At 42.1% G+C, this 13,145-nt stretch overlaps 1 protein-coding gene across 2 annotated transcripts in view; it reads left to right on the plus strand.

Moving 5' to 3' along the window:
• The window catches only part of LOC116985329 (low affinity vacuolar monovalent cation/H(+) antiporter-like), a 41,442-nt gene extending 30,438 nt beyond the window's left edge, over window positions 1–11,004 (plus strand). For both annotated transcript variants that reach the window (XM_033040053.1, XM_033040054.1), the window contains 9 exons: window positions 1,625–1,724; window positions 2,656–2,774; window positions 3,672–3,700; window positions 5,199–5,311; window positions 6,557–6,705; window positions 8,025–8,119; window positions 8,387–8,465; window positions 9,513–9,621; window positions 10,375–11,004. In XM_033040053.1, coding sequence (XP_032895944.1) covers window positions 1,625–1,724; window positions 2,656–2,774; window positions 3,672–3,700; window positions 5,199–5,311; window positions 6,557–6,705; window positions 8,025–8,119; window positions 8,387–8,465; window positions 9,513–9,621; window positions 10,375–10,436 — 855 coding nt within the window. In that variant the 3' untranslated portion in view covers window positions 10,437–11,004. The remainder of the gene's footprint in view (window positions 1–1,624; window positions 1,725–2,655; window positions 2,775–3,671; window positions 3,701–5,198; window positions 5,312–6,556; window positions 6,706–8,024; window positions 8,120–8,386; window positions 8,466–9,512; window positions 9,622–10,374) is intronic.
• The last annotated feature ends 2,141 nt before the right edge of the window (window positions 11,005–13,145 follow it).

The raw sequence follows: 13,145 nt of genomic DNA on the forward strand, positions 1-13,145 counted from the left end.
AAGGCCGCACTCAGGTCGAGGAGGATGAGGATGTTGAGGGAACCAGTGTCAGCAGAGGTGAGGAGGTCGTTGAGGACTTTGAGGAGAGCAGTTTCTGTGCTATGGAGGGGGCGAAATCCAGATTGGAGGGGTTCGAATAGGTTATACGCGAGGAGGTGGGAATGAAGTTGTGACGCAATGATACGCTCCAGGGTTTTTGAAAGAAAGGGGAGGTTTGAGATTGGGCGGTAGTTAATGAGAGAGGAGGGATCAAGACCAGGTTTCTTTAAGATTGGTGTGACAGCAGCAGTTTTGAAAGCAGAGGGGACAATTCCTTGGGACAATGAGGAGTTGAAGAGATTAATGAGGTAGGGGCAGAGAACGGGGAGGCAGGACTTCAGCAGGGAAGTGGGGAGAGGGTCGAGGGAGCAGGTAGTGGGTTTGGAAGAGCTAATGAGTTTGGAGATTTCAGTAGGGGTGACCAGGTCAAACTGGGAGAGGAAGCAGGGTGGAGGAGGGGTAAGGAGGTCAGTGGAGATGTTGAAAGGAGGGGCCTTGGTAGGTGGTCGAGTAGATGCTGGGGAGTCGGGTACAGGGGATAAAGATTGATAGATGGTGCTGATTTTGTCAGCGAAAAAGTGGAGGAATGAGTTGCAGAGATCCGGAGAAATGTCCAACACTATAGGGCAAACCCATGAGGTGAGAGGGGAAAAGTTTAATGTAGATGTGTGGGACATGTTTTTTTTGTTTTTTTTCTTAAGAGAGTGGTGGGGGCCTGGAACACATTGCCAGCATAGTGGTGAAGGCAAATACAATAGTGGTGTCAAGAGCCTTTTAGACAGACACACGGAAGTGCATTGAATAGTGGGAAATGGATCGTGCTGGCAGATTATATTAGTTTAACTTGGCATCATGTTCAGCATAAACATTGTGGGCCAAAGGCCCTGTTCCTGTGCAGTGCTGTTCTATATAAGCATGCAAAATTGGTTCTCCCATGAGTCAGCTGCTTTGTACCCAAATCTCTTCTGTCCATGCCTCCTTTTCAAACAACAGGGTCAGGTTTTGTAATGTAGGATCTTTCACTTTAGTTTTGTTACAAGTCTGCTCTGTTTATTGTATCTCTTAAAGCTGTCAACCAGGTGGTCTTGTAATGTTAGTTTTTATTTTAAACTTGTTTGGATGCTGGCATGAACTTTAGCTGCCTTTCGTTAAAGTATGGTCTCTCTATCTTGGTGAAAGGGCAGGGAGTCCTCAGTTAAACTGTTTGATAAGAGACATTGTGACAAGACAGCATTTCCTCAGTACAGCTGTCCCAAAATACCTTTCTCCAAGACTGTGGTGGTACTTACACCCCTCAGTCGGGAATAGTTGCAGGTTCAGCTGCAACCCAGTAACTTACAGGAAATACTGAAGTTTGGGTCAGCAGATGGCCTTGACTCTTTGTTTGACCTTGACTCTTCTCTCTGGATTCAAATGCTGTGGAGTTTCATTGCAAAGTGTGTGGTCGGTAAAACGTGGATTATTAGGTAGTGGAGTAACTCTTCCACGTTTCAAATTTGAAAGTGATTCTGGCAATGCCAGCTTTGTGAAGCCCTATGATGAGTTTTGCTTTGGAACAGAAACTGATGAGCAACTTGTCCTGCAGGGTATATCCATGGTGATTGGAGGGTGCAAGCACCAGGAGCAGAGGTTTAACAGCCGCTCGGCAGGCATCAGCTCAGCACTGCTCTTCATATCTGTGGGAGGTAGGTGCCCAGAGGGGTGTGTGTACTTTCTAACATCACAACCACACTAAAAGCTTCACTGGTAGACATATCAAATACAGACTTTATTTTAGTTCTTACTGTATTTCCAGTATAACACACTAATTTATGAGGGATTATCTGTTGTCACTGAGTGGAGTAGCATGTTCATTTTAAGTACTAAGCCAATAATAAGAGGACAATGCTTAGCCTTGGTGTCTCAGTAAATGTATTAAGATGCTGTGCAACCCTTTGAACTGTGCCGCCATTAAATCCGATTTTGCTGATCATGTGTATTTATCTGGCGTTGCTCCATATCCCTTGATTCCCTTCAATAAAAAAAAAAAAACAGATTATTAAAGCGTCATTATGGCCCAGGGGAAGAAATGCCTGGTTCTTTTTCAGTTTAAAAATAAAAAGTTTTTTAGAAAATCTCAATTTAAAATTAAATTTTTTTTTTTTTAAATGTAATCTTCCTGATTTAATTTAAACATTGAAATGCTTTGTGCAATATGTCTATGTTCCCTTGGTTCCTGCCCTCGAACTGGGCGAGCAGGCAGACTGCCTCGGGGAGATGGAAAGCAGCCATGGTTCCCACACCCAGTAAAGGTTGTAGATCAGTTTGACAATTACTGAGCACAGGATTGTAACTTGGTGTAACTGTGATAGGTAATGTAACCATGCTGATTTAGTTGTGTGTTGTGGCTGACAGCCATGAGCAGTGTTTCAGTGCCTAGAATATGCACCTGACTTCAGGGAAAAGTTTATTCCAAAATCAGCCGTACATAAATCAGCCGTACATAATTGCTGGGAGCTAGTTGGGCTCAAAGTGGGCAGAGTTCTGAATTTTATTGAAGATCCCACATTCTTTTCCAATTGCTGGGAGAGCTGTGAACAAAGATAAAATGCCGGTTTGCTCTTTGTACTTTTACAGGTGTGTTTGCACCAACTCTCTTCTCCAAGGCCTATGGAAACTTAATATGCCAAGACTGCACCAATTCAACACAGAATGATTCTGGCGCCTTTCAATGTAATGATTGTCACTTCAGTATGGTATGGATTTACGCACTACTACATTCTAGCACACTACTAATTGCTGCTACCTTCTGGAGCTGTCTCAACTGGTTTAGTAAAGGGAATGCTGCACAGTGCAATAGGCAATGGGAGTGAAGGAGAGGGGGATAGATCCAAGCTTCTCGGCTTGCTGGTGGCGACTCTGACTTGAGATGTGAGCTGCAGGTTGCCACTGATATTTTAGTCCATTACCTGAGCACCAGGCCAGGTTTACCGGTTGTGGATTGACATCTTACCCAGGTTTTCTAAGTTTGGGCCCAGTCAGTAACAAGTGGTGTGTGGCATTTTGTTTTTCTCTTTCAAATTACCAGCATCGCAGTATTTTGTTTATTTTCACTCAGCTGTCACATGAGAACGTTTTCACTAAAATGTTCTCCTTGTCAGAGTCCAGTCATTCTTCTGCTGTACATCCAGCTCCTGAGGATCCTACTGCAATACGGGCTCCTACACAGGGGCTGCAGGACCTGCACAACCCAGCACTGAGTGTTGCGAATAGTGTTTAATGTGCACAAATCACATGCACACGGAGGAGCTTAGTTTAACTTAGCAGCAAGTTTGGCAGGGACTTCATAGGCCAAAAGATCTAATCCTGTGCTGTACTGTTCGATGTACTCAATAGCCCTAGGACTGTGTTTCACTGCTAACTAGTAAATTGGGAAAAGTATTGCAAGATTGCCTTTTTTAGCATTAAAGATTGTGGCCAGTATTCTTTTGATTTCCACTTCACTCCCTGCCCTGCAATTTGAATCGGGTTTTGTTTTCATCTCATTTAGTATAGATTGTTTCTCTCTCATTGTTGTTGCATTGTTATATTTACAATTTCAAGCTTTTCAATCACTACTAATAGATTTCACCACTCTCTTTTATTCCTTACAGAGTAACTCCTTGTTTCACAGTCATGTTCAGTAAGTAAACTGGTAATTATTTGATTTCTTGCTGCACAGTGTGAGGGGCTGACAGGCGATGGGTGATAAAGGGAGCTAGTGGGGGTGAGAGAAGATGCAGGGAAAGGTTTAAGGAAACATTCAGACTGTATAAGGTCTGAGCGAATGAGCAACTCAAATGGTTATAATTGTTGTGTTTGAACAAGTTGTCATTTAATTGCAACTTTCCAAAAATAGAAATTAGGCTCCACATGCACAGACAACTTTTTTCCCCCCCTTACCACTGCTTCCTAAACTCCCTCTAAGTTTATCAGACTGTCTGCCTTTGAGGACTGGACAAGCAGAGAGATTCTCCAGTTAAATATTGGGAGGAGTGAGCTAGATTTCACATTCTGTGCTATAACTGTTCCCTACCAGCTTCAGCCTATCTGACATACGGTTAGACATGACACCAAGGATGCTGCTGCCTTATTTTAAAGCTTTCTGATTCCATCTATGTCTCATCTGATCTGCTGAAAACGCTTTAATTTCAGTTGACTGTTCTGAGGCAGTCCTGGCCGGCCGGCCTGTCACTCTCCTCCCTATAAACACGAAGCTCCACATTCCTACTGCCATTGTCCTAATTTACTCTGTCCCATTTACACAAGACCCCTCTACTCCCCAGTTAGGTGTGTCTGTATTTCTAAAACATACCTTGTAGTTCTTGGATCCCTGTGCAATCACATCTACCCTTTCTAGTTCAAAAGCTTTTTTCTCCTTATCTCGGTGCACTTTGCAATGATATATAATTTGGAGTATTGTGTGCAGTTCTGGTCGCCCCATTACAGGAAGGATGTGGGCGCTTTTGAGAGGGTGTAGAGGAGGTTTACCAGAATGCTGCCTGGATTAGAGGATGTCAGCTACAGGGAGAGGTTGGATAGACTTTGATTGTTTTCTTTGGAATGTCGGTTGTTGAGGGGAGACTTGAAGGTTAGATCGCATGGCATCCAGGGATTTTGCCTCGATATAGAATTGGCTTTGTGAAAGCAAACAAAGTTGGTGGTGGTGGTGGGTTGTTTTTTTGGGCTGGAGGCCTGTGACTGGTGGTAACCATGGGGATTTGTGTTGAGGCCGTTGCTGTTTCTGATGTACATCAATGATTTTGATGAGAATGTGCCAGACATGATTTACTAGATTGAACATAACAATAATGTAGGTGGTATCGTAGATGGTGAAGATGGTTATCAAAAATTACACCAGGATCGTGATCATTAAGTGAGCTGAGGAATGGCTAATTGAAATCAATGCAGATAACAGGTGTTGCAATTTGGGAAGTCAAACCAGGCCATACCACCTCTTCTTTGACTTGCTAACAATTTTCTTTTGGTTTTGTGGAAGTTTTTCTTGGACAGCTTGGAGAATGTTTATGAATAAGACTGCAGTAAGACACTGGTGATATGGAGATTTTGCTCCTGTCATGTCACCAAAGCCTCAAACGAGGCCTGTTTCCGATGATGATGATTAATTCTTTGTCCTTTAGGCCCCTGATCCACACTGTGTGCATACTTCTCCCAGCATCATATGTCATTGGTCTCATTTTTTCACTGAAGACACATACCCACATCTATGATATTCATATCAGTGACTGCCATGGTAAGTACCTCTTCTTCCAGCCTTGGTAAGTTGCTATTCTTTTCTTGGCTGACATATAACATGTTGGCAGTAGGCGGGAATCATCCCTGTTTTGCACACTGCCATGTCCTGGCTAAAGATGTAGCCTTGTATCGACACAAGTCAAGCACTTGATGAGATGTGAGGAATTGTGCTTGCCTTGCATTCCATTAACATTAACAGCCACCGGAGGAGAGGGAACACATTTTACAATATTTTTTCCCTCACATCAAACATAATCATTTGGGTTTTATTGAGACTATATTTCCTGTTATTAATGCAAGCCACCTAGGTTTTAAATGTAGAGATATATTCAATTAAAAAAAAAAACCTCCATTGTCCCCTGAATGCCACTTCTACACCCAATTAGTTATCTTTCTTAAAGTTTATCGAATGTGCCTCACCTTGTAGCAGCTTGAGGGACAAGATGGCCCCTGCTACCACTCCTGTTTCTTAGTGCAGAGAAACACTCCTGATGCTAAAACCTTGAACAAAACACAAAGTGCTGGAGGAACCCAGTGGATCAGACAGGATATGTGAAGGGAATGGACAGATTATGTTTTGGGTTGAGTCCCTGCTTCAGACTAATTGGAGCAGAGGGGAGAGGCGGTGGGATAAAGTCTGATTAGTAATGAGAGGGGGATGGCAGATGGATGGAGCAAGTGACAAAGGATGCACAAGGCTGTCGAATAAGAAGAGCGGAGAAGTGAAATATAAAGTCGGAGAGAGGGATATGGGTGCAAAGGGACGGGGAGGGGAAAGGAGATAAAAGGGAAATGGGAGGCTCTGGGATGGGAGCTAAAAGGAGAGGGAGTGGAGTGACTGGTGAGGTGGGAGATTGTGGGAGTTATGTGTGCACATGGGCATAAGGGGTGGTCTGGGAAAGAGATTTGGAGGACGGGGGGAGGTTAGGGAGGACATTAATTGAAATTGGAGAATTTGATGTTCATGCCATTGGGTTGGAAGCTACCCCTGTGGAAAATCAGGTGCTGTTGCTCCAGTTTGCCAGTGGCCTCACTCTGATAACGGAGACCAAGAACTGATGGGTCAGTCTGGGAAGGAGAGCTAAATTAATTCGCAATTGGGAGATCCAGCAGGGCTTAGCTGAGCAAGCCCAAGTGTTTGGTGAGTCTAAGCCTGGTCTTGTGTGGCTTCCTCTGCATCAGCGAGACCAGGCGGAGAGAAAAGTTTTTTGCTGATGTTGGTTAATTTGGGCTTTCTTTGCAGTTCCAGGACACAGCCACAATGTTGTTATCCATTGGTCACGATGGAGAGCTGTGGTGCTGCTTGTTGTGACCACTGTTTGCATGTCTGCCTGTGCAGAATTGGTGTCTGAGCACATTGACCCCTTGTTGTCCAGCTCGGCAATTTCACCGGTGAGTCGCTCTGCATTTCTACCCTCTTGTTCAATTGATTGAATGATACAGTATAGAGTGGGCACTTTGGCCCACTGAGTCCACGCCGATCATTGATCACCCATTCACACTAGTTCTACGTTAACCCACTATCAACAACTCCCTGCACTCCAAGGGCAACTTACAGAAGTCAATCAGCTAACAAACCCGCACGTCTTTAGGATGTTGGAGGAAACTGGAGCAGCTGGTGGAATCCCACACATTCACAGGCAGAACGTGCAAACTCCACGAAGACTAAACCTGAGGTTGGAATCGAACCCGGATCTCCGGCGTTGTTAGACGGCAGTTCTACCAGCTGCGTTGCCATTGTGCGGTGGACTTGATGTTTGAGGATAGCATCTCTGAGAATCTTGGAGCAGCTGTATGGTGTGGCAGAAGGCCAACCATTATATTCTCCTCTTCCACCCCCCCCCCCCCCCCCCCCCCCCAACCTCCATACACTCAAAACCCAGTTTGAAAAAGTGTTGTTCAGAAATTGGAGTTGTGCAGAAAAGTACCAGGACCAGTGGAGGAACTAGATTGGTTCATGTAAAGCATGGGGGTGATGTCGGGATTAGATTGATTAGTGGATTTACTGAGATTTATGAAAAACACCAAGTTTTTCTCTTCTGTGGGTGGTTGGTTGTACAATGGAGGCAATGGTTCTTTCCATTAATTTACAGTTCCCTATGTTGACACATCCCTTGTTTTGATTGGAAAGGGCAAGATATTACCTAATTTGAGGAAGGATATCCTTGTGATTGAGGCAGTGCATCGTAGGTTCACGAGATTGATCACTGGGATGGCGGGACTGTCATAGGAGGAAAGATTGAAAACACTAGGCTTGTATTCACTGGAGTTTAAAAGGATGAGGGGAGATCTTATTATAAAAGGACTGGACAAGCTAGATGCAGGAAAAATGTTCCCAATGTTGGGCGAATCCAGAACCAGGGTCCAGTCTTAGAATAAAGGGGAGGCCATTTAAGACTGGGGTGAGAAAAACCTTTTTCACCCAGAGAGTTGTGAATTTGTGGAATTACCTGCCACAGAGGGCAGTGGAGGCCAAATCACTGGATGGATTTAAGAGAGAGTTGGATAGAGCTTTAGGGGCTAGTGGAATCAAGGGATATGGGGAGAAGGCAGGCACGGGTTATTGATTTGGGATGATCAGCCATGATCACAATGAATGGTGGTGCTGGCTCGAAGGGCCGAATGGCCTCCTCCTGCACCTATTTTCTATGTTTCTATATTTGAAGCTGCTTTGATGGTAACTCCTTCTCTTGTGCATTTGTGTCACACAGTACTTCCTTGGTGTAACTGTTTTGGCGATGGTTCCTGAGCTTCCTGAAATAGTTAATGGAATCCAATTTGCATTGCAGAATAACATCAGCCTCAGGTAGGTAGATGATCGTGATGGTCTCAATATGATCCATGTCTGTGGTCTGGTAACTGTCTATTCTGCCAGCTAATATTGAGGCTACAGGAAGTTGGGGGTTTTTTGGGTGCATTTAGTGTTTTTACTATAACGTATAATCCAGGTGCAATATTTGGGTAGCAAGATGCAAATTGCTTGACAGGATGGTAATGTGATTTACTTCAGGAAGGTACATTGGTGGTATTCTGTAGAAGTTTGATTAATCAGTCTTGATCTCTCTCTCCTCAGCTTGGAAGTTGGAAGCTCCATCGCGGTACAAGTGTGTATGCTCCAAATCCCAATACTGGTGCTCTTCTCAGCTATTTATGTAAGTATTTGGCTCTGTACGGGGGTGCTGGGTAGCTGAAATAACTTTGCTGCGTTTGTAGTAAACTTTCTGAAACCTTTAAGTGAAGCTCTGGTCATGGAGCAGAGGTTAGGAAAGCTTTGAGGCTGTTGTACATGAGGTGAGATTGCTGAAGGAAGTTGAGTGTGGTGCCTATTTGTACAGCCATACTAATGTTGGAGGGGAATGAGAGGTGGAGTGGACAAGGAATACCACAAAGATATTTGGATATTGTACCATCTTCAGGTTGGAGATGCCACTACAAGTTCCTCTGGCAGCTTGTTCTATATATATACACACACACAGAATATTAGTAAATTAGCTGTGTAGGATGGGGAAAGTACATCCAAAAGGTGACGGAAGCAGGAAGTATATTGTTGATGGGCCAAGAGTAGTAACAAATCCTGAAGTTGGAACTGTGAAAATTTAGCTAATGGAAGAAAAGCTAGATTTATTCTCGTCTGTTGGCAGAATTGAATGGTCTGTGTATCTAGACAAGTCATCAATATTTAATGGTTAACATGCTAGTAGGTCATTGAATGGTTCTGTAGGTAGGATAGACATTGCATCAGAAATTCCATCAAATGGGCAATGAGTACTAGGTTATGGAAAAGGATTGTGGTTTGTAGGTAAGTTGCAGGATACTTGACATCTAAAACTGCAATACACCTTGGTAGTTTTGTTTTGTGGATGAATTGGGGGATGTTGAGGAAAAGGACACACTACTTATTGGCCATTGAGGGTCTGAATGATTTCCCATTCATGTCACATCCACAGTACAAGGTTGCTGAACATTTGTTGAAAAGACAAAAATTAAAGCAGGGATTGGAACTTGGGTGGTTGACTGTTGTTCAGTTCCCATTTTTTTTCAGCAATGGATGGCATTATTTTGCATATAAAAGCAAGTACAGAAAATAGTCAACAAGACTGGCTTAGTCTTTTCAAATTACTTTAAAAAATAATATTCAATTATATTATGCAATGGTGTTGGCCTCGGTACTGACAAGTTTATTTTTGCTTTGTATTTAGCCTGTAGGTTTTAATTTACTCTTCAGTGATCTCCATCTTTGGGCATCAATATTCAGTGTCATTTTAATGAACTACATCTTCATGGATGGCAAGTGCGACTATTTCCAAGGTGCGTGAACTTTCATCACCATTTTCACAAGCAAAATAGTACAATATTGTCTTTGATTGCATTGGCCACAGGATACCACTACAGTAAACTTTGCAGAGGTCTGCATTTGGGTGAAGGGAAGGCTGTTATTCACTATGTCTTGGGAGTTCAGTCAAATATTTCTTTCCATGTTAGGCATTGCATTTATTTATTTTCTGTCCATGAACAAATGTTTTTTTACTTTTTATACTGTGCAGAGATCACTCTGTGATACCCCAACAGTGTGCCCCTCACTTTATACTTGTGTGGGCATTGAATGCTCCTGAAGCATAAGTTAGACTAATAAATGATGAATGCTATCTTTTGCAGGTGGGCATCTTTATATGTGTGCCCTGATTAATAATCTGATGAAAGAATGTTTTGCCAGAAGCATCATTGTGGCATTAATCACATTTTTGTATTAAATGCCTGGGCCCCAATTGGCATTTCTGAAATTGTTGTGGTTTAAGTTGAACACCAGCAGTGTTGACTCAATGTGATTTGATTTGATTTATTTTAAATTGATGTTGCATCTGAAATGACTTGAGGTAAGAGTTCCAGTAACACAGGAACCAAGGTATGAGCCATTTGCCTAAATGGTCTGTGTCTTTGCTTGCCAGTTACCTTCAGAAAACAGTAATTCTTCCATTCTTTAGTGCTGGTTGGTCTTTGTAATAATTAATCTGTAGTGGAGAGTTGTCGTTTGTTAATCCTGATGCTATCTTGTCCTTGCAGGCACAGTATTGGTGGTGGTCTACCTCATCATCATGGCCATGTATTACTTTGCTCCATCGTAAAGCAGGTGCTGAGAGTGCTTTCATTGAATCATTTGTGTGACTTGACAATGAATCAACAGCCAAGAATTCTTCAGAATCTCCTGTTTGAGTCTAACGTTACTCAAATCAACATTAAAAGGAGCTAATGTTAAGATTCCTGCAAGTATTGAAGCCACTGACACACCACTATTGGCACAATTTGAAGTTAATGTGTGGTATAATCATCTGATTAATCTCTCATTAACCAACTTCAAGTTCCCCCTGCATGATTGGATTTGGTGAGAGTAATTTGGATGAATTGCTTGATTCTTCTTGGGAAGAGGTCATTTTACAACACTCCCAGTGGAGCAGTGAAGTCTAAGAACTGCCACAGCTAAATATATTTGATAGCAATTCCACTGGCTGCTATTTGATTTAAATGTGATTTCCTGCTTTTTTGAATGGGGTGGGGGTGTAAAAGAACATACTGGTAATTCTGGGGAAAAATTGTGCATTTCTTATAACTTCCTGTACAATGGAGTGAGTAGTATATGTATATAAGCAATTTCAAGTTAATTTAAAATAAAATTTGTATCTATTAATAACTAAAGTTTGATACTAGTGAAATTATTGGTGCCTAAGCTAAAACCTTTTGGGAAGCCTCGTGCAATGGATTTCACTGTTCTGGTTTGAAGAGGGGAAACAATTTGCAGGCATTCTGACAACAATCAGCAAACAGCCCGTGCCGAGGTTCAATGTCTTGGCTGCCAAATGTTCATGTTATATAATTCTCAGACTTGATGTTTTAACTTTAATACCTAGATATCAAATCCTGTGCAATTGGTGATCTTCTGCACTGAATTTAATAATTGTCTGAAGCCATGCAGGTACCAAATGTTTGCATCTGTATGGAGGTGTGATTTTGATGGGTTGCTGTTAATTGCTAGATGAGATATGAAAAATAATCAATGTTTGCAAGTGAATGTGAGAATGTGTTGGGACTCTACCAGATGTTCATATTAATTTTGATTTGTTTGGAACAGTTATGCACAATAGAAATGTGAGCACAAGGTGAACATTTAATTTACTATTTTTAAGGCTAAAGGATCATGGCCACAGTAAAGTTCTAGATTATATTCACAAGACTGTCAAAACTCAGTCTACCATGTTTAGCCTTGAATGAGAGCTTGGTTAAGCTTCAACTTAGGGGATTTAGTTCAATTACATGGTAGGTAATACTGAGACTCTGGAAAGATTGCTTAAATTAGTTAGATTTTTAGTTTACTCTGGCCCATTATAATTTAGGGGAGAAAAAAAGTCAATTCCTTATCTTTTAACTATCATTGCAGCCAGAAATGAGTTCAGTGCCTGAAGCGTCACTGAATCTGTATTCTTGCCAAATATGCTAAAGAAGCTTTTACAACTAGTAATGCGAGGTAGTAGAGATAGAAAGGCTTTGGGGCCAGAACAAAGTTTTGTGCTGGATAGGTTATCAAAAATTACAGCAGGATCTTGATCAGCTGGGCAAGTGGTCTGAGGAATGGTTAATGGAGATTATGGTAGATAAGTACAAGGTGTTGCATTTTGGAAAATGAAAGGCAGGATCTTCACAGTGAATGACAGAGCCCTGGGAGTGTTAGAGAGTAGCAGGATCTATGAGATCTATTGCAGGTAGATGGGGTGGTTAAGAAGGCTTTTGGTACATTGGCTTTCATCAGTCAGGGTATTGTGTATAGAAGCTGAGATGTTACATTACAGTTGTGCAAGACGATGGTGTAGCTGCATTTGGAGGATTGTTCAGTTGGTCACCCTGCTATAGGAATGATGTTAAGTCGGAAAGATTGCAAAGACGATTAACAAGGATGTTGCCAGGACTTTTGGGCCTGTGCTATAGGGAGAGGCTGGATGGAAGGCTGAGGGGCAATTTTAGTGTCGTACAAGATCGTGTGGTGAATACATTATTTTACCCAGAGTTGGGGAACTAGGTGAGAGGGGAAAGATTTAATTGGAACCTGAGGGCAACGTTTTCACTCAGAGGGTGGTGGGTGTATGAAATAAGTGGCCAGAAGAACTAGTTGAGATGGATCTTATAACAATATTTAAAAGGCATTTGGACAGTTCCATGGATAGGGAAGGGTTAGAAGGATATGGGCCCTTACAGGCAGGTGGGACTGGTGTAGATGGGTTATTTTGGTCAGCATGGAGAAGTTGGACCAAATGACCTATTGTGCTGTATTACTCCATAACTACGACAGCAAAGCTAAGAAATAAAATTGCCAAATAAATCAACATCCACTGCTCAAAATTATGCCATTCCTTTACAAATCACCTCAAAGCAGAAAATGAGGGACTACTATATCCACCCAACCCCAATTTAGTTGTGTCTAGCTGAGTTTGTACTTGTCCTAGAAGAGGTTTAACCATCAGTGTGCTTCAGCTAGAGCATCAGACTCTCCCTACTGTTATAAGATTGTTTGCCAATTAAGCAACTGTAACAAAAGATGATTATCAGAGTAATTTAGTGATATTTTGTCCTCTGCAGACTTTGGCAGAATTTGTGCCCTTGAATATTTCAATGTCATTGAATAAGCTTTAATTTGCCAATGTTTGATGGGTTTGTGTGGCCTTTATGAAATAGCAATTACAATTACAATGATTGTTTTGTCTTCACTCGATATATAATAACATTTGCTACCCTCCTAAGCCATTATTTTTCAACCAAATGTGGTTGTATAAGTGTAGCTGGTACAT

This window comes from Amblyraja radiata, chromosome 21 (genome assembly GCF_010909765.2).
Source record: "Amblyraja radiata isolate CabotCenter1 chromosome 21, sAmbRad1.1.pri, whole genome shotgun sequence".
NCBI classification, from domain to species: domain Eukaryota; kingdom Metazoa; phylum Chordata; class Chondrichthyes; order Rajiformes; family Rajidae; genus Amblyraja; species Amblyraja radiata.